The sequence below is a fragment of the Ochlerotatus camptorhynchus genome, unplaced genomic scaffold (genome assembly GCF_037179485.1).
Source record: "Ochlerotatus camptorhynchus isolate MF236.1 unplaced genomic scaffold, CSIRO-AGI_Acam_v1.1 ptg000010l, whole genome shotgun sequence".
Classification (NCBI taxonomy): domain Eukaryota; kingdom Metazoa; phylum Arthropoda; class Insecta; order Diptera; family Culicidae; genus Ochlerotatus; species Ochlerotatus camptorhynchus.
In genome coordinates this window covers 1,499,979-1,511,107 of record NW_027040502.1, presented here as the reverse complement: position 1 = coordinate 1,511,107, position 11,129 = coordinate 1,499,979, and the positions used below count along the sequence as shown (strand labels likewise).

Below are 11,129 nucleotides of genomic sequence, written 5' to 3'. Positions count from 1 at the left end.
TAGGTATCTGTCTTCGTGGAAGTCGATTTTAGCAGTCGCAGTCACACAAACGGGAGAAGGAAAAAATACTAAGCAGTCAAAAAGTGTACTTCTGGTCGGAAATTGGCCATTTTTCGGGAAATACGAGTGATTCCAGTGCCTGTGGGGGGTTCCGAGAGGAAGATCCGTCGGTCAAGTGTGTGGGGGAATGGTGTTTTCGGACGTTCCGGATCGAAGGCAAAGGTAAAGAGCAGCCCAGCAGTCGTTCGCTGCATTGCACATAATAGTACGCTGGTGGTGGAGGAGGAGTAGCAAAAATGGAACAAGAAGCAGCCATCATCGCAGCTGCAGACGTCGAGGGTCGCTGTCGCTTGTGCTTCTCGGTGGAGGATCTGACTTGTTCCCTCTTCCCGCCCGAAGGCGAACCCAGTCGGGAGGTGATTGACATGATACTGGAGTGCACATCGATACGGGTAAGTACAGTCTGCTGCGTTGTCGTCTTCGTCGTCCCACAGATACTTATGGCGCATTAACTTTTTGTGTGTTGTTTTTGTTTTGCTCTCGGCAGATAACCTTGGCGGAAGACTACCCATCGAAAGTGTGCGAAAAGTGCTTGGAGACGTTAGACAAGTTTTACCACTATCGGCAGCGATGTCTGCAGAACGATAAAATACTGAAATCTCAGCGCGGCAAGGCCAAACCTGCTCAGGAACGCCCGGTTCAAGTCAAGCAGGAACCAGAACAGCTGGACGACCCCCAAGATTTGCTTCTTGCCGCCGATCCGCCGGAATCAGATCAGCACGCTCAATTGGTCAAACAGGAAGATCCCGGAGGTTGTTCTTCCATCCTGCGAAGTATTCTGCTCCAGAGTCGCGAGTCAGGTCGAGCCACTTCCACAGCATCAGCGGAACACGAGCCGGAACAGGACAATCTTGCCGCTGTCGCCCATCCAGACGAAGATGAAGATCACAATGAACTGTCCCTGCCGAAAGAGGAACCGCAATCGCATGCGCAAATCCCTCCCGCTCAGACTTCCCTTCTGCAGCAAATGCTCCTTCAACAGCAGGGATTCTCGTCCAGAGAAACTCACTCCCCGGCCCAACCCGGTCCCCACGCTCTGGAAGCCTCCCCTTCGCTCCTAAAACGAATGCTTCTGGAAGGAGGAGGTTCCAATCAGGACCGTCAATCGCCCCTGGAAGGGCCCAGCACTCTCAATCACAGATCTGTCACGGCAGCGGAAGATCAACAACCTCCAATCAACCAACACCACCACCTCCATCATCATCATCATCATCATGACGAAAACCACAACGAAGAACATTCCGAAACGCCACTGGCTTCGCAGTTGCGGGCTATTCTGCTGCAGCACCGTGCGGCAGCGGCAGCCGTCGCAGCTGCTGCTTCCACTTCGACGGGAATGATGACAATGACAACGACGACGGCAACCAGCTCTACTTCGAGCGGGAATTTAACGTCCCACGAACAACAACAACAACAACAACAACAGCAGCAGCAGCAACTACAGCAACAGCCGTCGGAGAAACCGGAAGTGTCCTACCTGAGGAGTCTGTTCCTGCGGAACGACTCCGACGGGAACGAGGACAGTGATAATGAAGTGACTGTCGATCCGAACGAACAAACCAACCGGGAGATGCTGTTCAACGTGTTCCAGGAGCTGCAGGCGAGGAACGAGGTGAGTGCTTCCATGTTAATTAGTTTTGACAAACGCTCGCAACGAGTTTTACGGGACTATCAGTATAGGGTTTTTGATCTGATTTCCGTCCTACTAATCGCAACCCACGCGATACCTCTCTTTCTTGAACAGGTTTTAACAATAAATGAAATGTTTCTATCAAAGATGAGTTCTAAATTAATTCCCCTTTCCGTTGAATTTGATAAAGAGCCACACATTCTTGAGATATTGTTAAAAATCTAACACTGCTTCTTGATTCCAAGCCGGAGACGAACCAGCCACCGACTAAAAGTCTCCTTAACAAAGATATTAAAAAAAATCTTGGTTCCAAATTCGTCCTACGAGTTTCAATTCCGTCCAAACGCATTGAAACGTCATTGGATTTTCATCGTCCTATGGATGAAGGCAGGAAAAGCGAGATCGCTAGGAGCACTTCTTTTGTGTTGAGAGCAATGAGTGTAAATACTCACACAATACGGTCTAATCGGCTTTGTGTTGTAGCTTTGTGCATCGGTGCAAACGTATTACTGATTTGTGCACGGAGAATCATATGAATCTTATGTGTCCAATGAAATCTATCTGACTTATCACAAAGAATTCATGTGATTAAAATCATTGATTTTGTTAATGGAAAAATATTATGTTCGTTCTCAAACAACCGGTAGAGTTATATTCATATGGATAGTAATATCAAAGCATTGCCGCCTGGTGTCGTGTTTGCAACGAATATCAGTGTCAGAACTGAAATTCAGTGCTGGAGCGCCTCGCGATCTCTGTCTTCCTGCTGACGCTTCTTCTTTCGGAAAACCGAGTTTTGTCTGTTCCGCGCTTGTCTGTATCGCTCCACATTCAATCTTGTGCGGTGTTGCAGCATTCTCGCCCGTGCTGCATTCTTCTCCTCTACTAACAGTTTGCATTCGCCGTCAAACCAGTCATTTCTTCGGTCCGGGATTGCAGCACCTAGTGCCGCTGCAGCAGTACTACCTATGGCGGAACGGATGTCCCTCCAGTCATCTTCAAGAGAAGCTGCTCTTCCGTGCGTCCCGTAGTTGCTCAATGTTGGGTCGCGGCGTTCGACTTCGGCGGGTATTATGCACAGTCGAGAGTTTTGAGCGCATGTATACTGCAACTAGGTAGTGGTCCGAATCTATGTTCGCACTGCGGTACGTGCGGACGTTGATAATGTCGGAGAAGAATTTCCCGTCGATTAGAACGTGATCGATTTGGTTTTCTGTGTGTTGGTCAGGTGATCTCCAGGTGGCTTTGTGGATATCCTTGCGGGGGAAAAAGGTACTTCGAACTACCATACCCCGGGAGGCTGCAAAGTTCACGCATCGTTGGCCGTTGTCGTTCTATACGGCATGCAGGCTGTTTGGCCCGATTGCCGGTCTATACATTGCCTCCCGTCCTACCTGAGCGTTCATGTCGCCGATGACGATTTTGACGTCCCGTTGCGAACAGCCATCGTACACCTGCTCCAGCTGCGCATAGAACGCTTCTTTCTCGTCGTCGGGTCTTTCTTCGTGTGCGCAGTGCACGTTGATGATGCTGTAGTTGAAGAAACGGCCCTTCTCAGGTAACAATTTAATGCTTAACAAGTGTTATTCAATCGATGTCAATTCAGCTTTAGTTTGAATAATTGTTGTGTATAGACCACGTTAACCTTTGTTCAGCTTTTAAATATCTAAATCTGCCGGAAGTTAAACAGTTATATAAATTATAAGCTATTTAAGGCATTAAATAACATTCTTTTCCAACCCTTGTTCAGCCTTCTAGTTTTATTTCGAAAAAAATAATAGAAGGCCGCTTCATATCTTATACATTATTATGGGACTACAACAAGGTGCTGACAAATTGGATTTACATATTTATATTGTTATTTTAAGTCTTAAAATTACCTTTGCAATTCGGCACTCGACCCGGCAGTCGCTGATTCACAGGCATCAATCATACCTACTGGACCACTTAAGCATATGTATGGCAAAAGGTATGATCATTAACTTGAAACACGTCAAATTTAAGTTGAATAACAAAAACCGGAAGAGTATTATGCATTCCTCTCATTTTCAAGATTAGTTAACACAATGTGGACACAAGTGCGCGATTTATTGCGATGGTCATTTGGAAGCCATTTTAGTGCTATAATTGAGTTATATTTTTGAAATTATTACTCTGAAAATTCAGTGTAATAAAGCAGTCAAAAAACAGAAAAACAAATGTTAATACTTCCGACGTCGTCGCAGCTTACTTCTACCTGGAGCTATTCCTAAAAAGCTCCTCTACATTGTCTCTACTGTGGTCGCTGAATCTAGGTAGGCCGTGAATCTAGAAGAACTAAAATACCGGAAATGCAACGAGTGACACTGACTACAGTTAACAAATCAGGCTATCAAAATATGTGTTGCATACGACTTTTGCTTGTATGGGAAAGCTTGGGTCGGATCGGCTAGCAAAATAAACACCCCAACAAATTACAAAATCAACATAGGCAAGCTTTTATTATTGGCATGTTCCGCCACCTCATTTTCTCCTACCTGCCTCCTTGTCCCTGTTCTTGCCTCCTTTCATCGCGCTTTGCGCCTCCGCCCTTGCCCTACTTTTCTTTCTAACTAAACATAATTTTCTTCCTGTGAGTACTCACGAAATACCGGCCGGGTGCCACCTTTGCCGCCGCTCGATGTGGGTTAACCTGCGCCGCTCGATGTGGGTGAACCTGCGCCGCTCGAATTGAATGGGCACGACACACACGGCACACCGATGCTCTCGTTCACTTGGCCGCTTGGGATCCCCGCCGGATTACCACCGAACGCTTCGCATCCGCCGTGGCCCGACACGATCGATAATCGACTGCGCCGATGACCTCTCAACTTGAGGCGAATCGCGAGTGGCTGCGCCTCCCTCTCGCTCTCTTCGTGGATGGTTCTCGCCGATGGTGCTGACCTGTGTCCGGTCAACACTGTCTCCTGCCCTCGGCGTGCACTGCTGCTTCGAATCCGTGCGACCTGTCGCTAGGAGTCGTACGGCCAACACGTCGCTCGATGAGCCTACCGTTCTGGCACCTACCCTGTACCACCGCGAGGAGATCCGACCTGTGAATGGAGCACTCGAAACAAAAGCCCTGGGGCACCTTTGGTTAGTTTCAAAGGGATGGCGGTTTCATCTGCGGCAACTCACTTCTTCGAGAAGGCTTTTGTCTCCCAACGTGGTAATGTGCCGTAATCGAACACCGCCAGGGTGATTTTGGCTCCCGCTGTCGTGGTATTGATCGGTTAATTCGATGGTGATGTGCTACCACGGTTGAAATTCTCCGTGAACCACTCCCTCAATGTGATTAACACGTACTACGTGCGTTCAGTTCGTGTGGTGCTTTTGATCGTTTTGAAATTTCCGAACCGGTGTTCCAGTTTTATTGATGCGATGCGAAGCGATCTTTGCTAAGATTCGTCGAGTTTTCGAGACACTACTTCTGTGCACGATGACGGTCTACTACTGTGCAGGTTCATGTGGGTGTGTGTGTGGCGGAAGAGTTGTCAGCAGATCTACTGCTGAAGTGCTGAATGATGTTGGCAGTAAAATTTTCATTGGTTGTCTTGTTTCAAGCGATGTGGCCCTTGCAGCATCAAATACGTAGATGCACGCTTCAAAGTGTTTACTCAAACGTGTGAAAAGCTTATTCTTAATACATCAGACAGTGGTAACATAGTATCCAAAATTAATACGTTACATATGTGTAGTGCATTGCTAATTTGTTGGAGTTGTGTTAAGCTAAAATAAGGCTTGTTCAATCTTTAGATCAGCTAACTTATTGAGGTTGGATTATGGGGATACAATTCGCTTCATGCACTACTAATCAACCAATAATCAGCTTCTGTTCTTAATGTTCAGCTTGAATTGTTACTTGGGTTAATTCTCAACTTGCACATCCTCGCGTTGATCGGCTGCCAACCAATCCCGCGTCGGTTCCCAGCTCGTTGGTGGTGCCACAGCTCTGGTAGAAAGTAGTTGCTCGATGCCCGCTTTTCCATACCTTTCGTCCCGTCCAGCAAAGTTCCTCGGATGGTTAATTCTGTGGATAACTTTTTTCCTTTATTTACGTGATTTTTAGCCGTAGGCTAGTTCATCACGTTATACAGCAAATGGTCAGGCTAGATATACTCGCATAACTCACCAACAATGCTGATCTTGTCTCCCGAAGCGCTGATTGCCGTTATCTCAGATTACTTGATGCTTGGTCTTCCGATTGCTTCCCACGTTTGTGTTGATATGATCGTGGCATCGGAAGCGCAGTCCAGCTTGCCATTGATTCCTACAGAAACGTATTTCCTCTTGCCTTGAAGATCGATACGCTTGATGGAAATTCCTTTGGACTTGATGAACTCCTTTTTTGATTCAGCAGTTGAGCCTTCTTTATGCCTCTTGCGTTTGCACTTGTTGCAGTTGTGGTCTTGATAGGGACATTCCTTCACAAAATGCCGATCACCGCAGAACCAGCATGGGGACTTCGGCGACTTTTTCTTGAGAGCTTCATTGAAACGGTTTATCTATCATTTTGTTATCCTGCTTCAAGTTGTTGAACCGATGGCACTTTTGATGAGACTTTCCAATGTAAACTTCAAACCTTCCGCCGGCGGAGCATTATCTTCAGCTTCAAACTTACCGATTAATCGGGTATGGATGTCTGCATCTTGCGGAGATTGTAGACCACAAACAAAACGTAGTGCCTTGAACTTGTCGTCGAGAGCTGTGTTTATTCAAGGAGGCAGCGAAGCTTGAAAAATCGTCATCATCGTTCCACCGACAAATCGTTCTTCATGTATTTAAGGCACAGGAACCGATCGTTGAAAAGGGAGGTCTGGCGGCCGTAAAGCATATTGAGTTTCTTCACCGTTTCGTCCAGGACAAAATCGCGTGAATGATTTGGCAGGATACTATTGATGTACCGTTCGTGGAACTGGTGGCAATCTTCCTCAAGAGTAGCCTCACCTTCGCGGGGTCGTCCAGATTCTTGCCGTCGATTTTGAAAACAACTTTGTGCTTCGATGATCTTCTCGCTTCCCGTTGGTTGACCCGGTTGATGCGTTGGACCTGTTCCTGTTGACTGGCTACCAGTTCGGTGAGCCGTAGAATTGCGTCCTTCAAATCCTGGTTAGACATCTTCAAATTACTTGATCTGGATCAACTTAAGGTGGTTCGCTGTGAGATCCTTATTCTCGCTACCACTTCGAAACTTTAACTGCACAAATATCAGCTTCCACGACACGTACTACAATGAAACTGTTACTCCACGTTTGCTGCACTGCAGCATACAGGCAGTAGCAATTTCAGAGTTTTGTGTAGGTAATTGAAAATTCGAGGTGGAAGTGCATTTATAGTCTATGTGGCAGCTATTTGTGGACTCTACAAGAAATCATCTTAAAGTGACTCGAACTTGTTCTCGTCGCCAGATGTTACAGGCTCCAATAAAAGACTGGTTGTTGGTTAACTAGGTCTATATACTTCGGATGTCAGAACAATAATCAATGTAGAAAATAGTTGTGTCAAACAGCTTAATTATTCATAGGCTTCTAAGATGTTCATTTCATGTGGTTACTATGGAACACTTTCATCTCCTCATTTATCGTATAAAATGTCCACCTTAAGTCTGATATTTGACGTTAGGCATCTCCAACTATGTAAATCGTTAACTTCACACATGAAGTAATAAAACATGATTAGTTAAAGTTCTATTTTGTTTTTAATGATTATAAACTTCTTGCATAACGTTTGTGCACCAATATCATCAATATTTTACACATTTTGGTGAAAATATCACAAAACAAAATGTGCGATTTTTAACCGAACGGCTAACAATTTGACTGACATAGTAAAGGAATATTTTTTGAAGTCTGTTGAATTTAACAATTATTATCTGAAATTTGTCCGTTTAACTTGGGTGGGTAGCTCAGTCGGTAAAGGTGCAGCTATAAAGCAATACCATGCTGGAGACTACTGGGTTCGATTCCCGACCCGGTCTAGGAATTTTTCGGGTTGGCCAACCCCGAAACCTTCCTTGACTAGAGCTGAGAGAACGATAAAATACATTTCGTTCATTCTATCATACCTTCTACTGAATTTAGCCGGAGATTAACCAGCACCTGGCTGAAAATCTCCATAATAAAGACAACCAATTAATATATCTAATCCAGTTTCCTCTCTATCTCTCTTTCCACTTCTCTAGCAAAATTCCGACGACACGGACGACTCCGAGGATCGTGCCTTCGACTACAGGATTCCGAGCGTGCGGCGGCGCAGTTCGGAATCGACAGACTCTCGCAAGCGCCGCCGGATGGACTTCACCTGTCTGCTGTGCGGTCGGCCTTTCCTAAACCGATCCAAGCTGTTGCTGCACATGCGAACCCATATTGCTGGGCAGGAATCGACGCCACCGCCATCGACGGTAGCGCAAAACTCAACTACGGCTGCATCAGCAGCCGCCGCTGCCCTGGCATCTGGTGGTGGTCCGCTTGCTACCGCAGCAGTCGTCGCCGCAGCGGCTGCTGCCGCGGCCGCATCAGGTCCGGGTGCCGGTTCGCAACTGCACGGCGACAATGCCGGCACTGCGGAGGACGATGAGGAAAGTCGCCAGATCGAACTGCTGGAGCGACGTTCGTATGCATGCTACATCTGCAGTGCTGATCAGAACAACCTGCAGCAGCTCAAAGAACACCTGTTACTCGCCCACCAGGACCGGATCCGGTCTCGGGGTCGTGCCAAGGAACGACCGAAGCCGCTGATAAACTGTAACTTTTGCAGCCGGCAGTTCCGCAGTCAGTTTGCGTACGGGGAACACCTGCGGACGCACACCGGCGAGCGGCCATTTCCGTGCGATCAGTGTGATAAGCGATTCCCACGGCGCTTCCAGCTGCTAGGCCATCTCTACAACGTCCACAAGCAGTCCTGGGTGGCGGACGAATCGAAGGCGAAGTTTGTCAAAAAGTAGCACTCGCAGCAAATTACGAATCAGAGAGAAATAGACGAAACGCGTCGGGTGGAACTCGATGCCGACGCGTAGACACTAATGGAATGATGATGACACAGGAAAATAAGGTCTTTCGGATGGCTTCGGGCTGACGGAAGACGGTAGTTTGTTGAATATCTTCCGTTTTAATTTTTTTTTATTATTTTTTTTTGATACATTTATAACGAATAAAGAAAATTATACCTTTTATTATCTGTTGAAAAGTATAGCATACAATTTTATACGGAATATTACGTGGTGCATGTTGGTGGATTTGTTGATGCCGAAACAAGTCCTTGTCCGTTACAGTTTGGTGGCAGACGGTTGGCTTTTTTTAGGCCTATTCTGTGCCGCGAGTGAGGTGACTCTCATTGTTATTGAGGTAAGTATGTAGGGTAAAGTGGGGTAGTTTGGCCACCTTAAGAAAATGATATAGCGACCCTAATAAAAAATACCATACCCGAACGATAACCCAAACGATAGAAATATTCCACAAATGGAATGGATGAGACCCTCAATACATAGTTAAGCAAAATACCATACAAATTTTATTAAGGGACCTTACTGATGATACCTAATTCACGGGAAAATTCGAATGATTTTAACCAAATTGATAGCTTTAAGCCCTATTTATCATCAAGCCCCTATCATAAACACAAATTGAATATTGAAAGTAAACTTTTGAATCTTATGAAGGAAGATTTAAAAAAATGTTTGTGTTGTAACCGAATTAAAACCGTTGGGGTAAAATGAGGACCTTAGTAAGCAAACAGTATGAATGAACATGTTAAATTTAGTTGAAGATGCTAAGCTTCAAATAACAGGCTTAAAGTGGTCATTTTATACGATAGATGAGGAGATGAAAGTTTAGAGTTGATAGTTCCGTTAGAGTTCGGCAGTGGAAAAATTGTATATAGAGAGTAGAAAGCGAGCAAGGACAACTTTGAGGAAGGTACGAATCGGGTTGAACATCTCTCTTTACCAAACTCCCCAGTTGGAGAGGGGTGGTGAGGGGTATCCTCCCCGCCACCACTGGCAAAAAGAGATGAACATCGATTTGCTTATGTACCTACAATGTGTTGAAACAGTTCTATCGACTGTACCGTACTCAAGTCGTTATCTGAAGGGAGGCATCTAAGTAGTCGTAGGTTTGGAAATTGCAGCTATTCTTCGATGCAATCGGTGTAAATATTTACATTATTTGACAAATCTCAGATAATCATGACAGCAGTAGTATAGTCGCTATATTCATAGTCTGGCGGATAGAATCTCGGGAACCAATTGAGCTGTCAAATAGTGGAACCAATCGAGTAAATCACGACCAACAACAGAAAAGAAGCTATTGCGAACAAAACTTCGGAAACCCTTTTCTCGTGACTCAAGGCTCGCCTACGCAAACTAACACCATCTTTGGGTTGGGGAAAGTTTCCCCTATCCGATGATGTTGGTAATTTGCGTCCGATTCGCGAGGAAAGAATAATCAACGTTTTGTTTATAAAAGTTGATAGTACCTTTTCAATTGTTGGTCTACAATATATTGAGTTGGTTTCACTTTTTGATAGATCGAAATTCTATTCGCCAGACTATGAATATAGCGACTATAAGCAGGCCTCTTTTCTTCATTCAAAATGTTTTCAATAATGATTACCTGCGTTTTGTCAAATAAGGTAAATATTTAGATTGCTTGCACCAAAGAATTGTTACCTCTACTTTAACTATTTTGTTTGTATTACTTCTGCGTCAAGGCAGGAAAACGTACCACTTTTTGATTCACCGATTTGTTTGCACTTCCGGTTCTGTTCTGTGCTTTACGTCTACTTAGGTGCGCTAGTGTGCGCCAAATAATAGTGGATCCACTTTCTGATCCGAAGTTCCACTTTTGTTCTGTAATGCTATTAAAGGTCCACAAAAGTTCTTGCAATAAAATATAAAATATAATCGAAGAAATGATCATACACACGCAGTGAGCTTTAAATTGTCATGGAATACATTTGGTAATGATAATTTGTAATACTTGTTGTTAAGATAATTTGAAAAAATCACTGACATAATGATTAACTACAGCCGCTAATTTGTTTCCTCGCTTGAAGTCATTTGAAGTTGATACAGAAGTCCTCTGTTGCCAAGAGCAAGGAAAGGGAATCTTTTTTTTTTTTTTTTCTTTCTTAGAGAGATTTTTAGCCATAGGCTAGTTCTCGATGAACATTTCAAATGGCCCTATCTGCTTTGATCGATTCTCTTCATCGACTTTCTCTTTTCATATCCACTGCTATGCAAACAGATTTCGCGCTAATTCTACCACATAATTTGTTAAAGGAGGTTCTTATCTATCGTCCAAAACGTCAAATACAACAGGGAAAGGTTTTGCAGCTGAGTTATTAACGAAAGAGAAAGTCGATGAAGAGAATCGATCAATGCAGATAGGACCTTTTGAAATGTTTATCTAGAGTTCATCTCTAC

At 44.8% G+C, this 11,129-nt stretch overlaps 1 protein-coding gene across 1 annotated transcript; it reads left to right on the top strand.

The window, feature by feature from the left end:
* Window positions 1–8,923, top strand: LOC135699542 (uncharacterized). Its single transcript, XM_065219823.1, has 3 exons — window positions 1–452; window positions 548–1,672; window positions 7,890–8,923. The coding sequence occupies exons 1-3, from the start codon at window positions 297–299 to the stop codon at window positions 8,649–8,651; spliced, it is 2,043 nt and encodes a 680-aa protein (XP_065075895.1). The 5' UTR covers window positions 1–296; the 3' UTR covers window positions 8,652–8,923.
* Window positions 8,924–11,129: the final 2,206 nt, after the last annotated feature.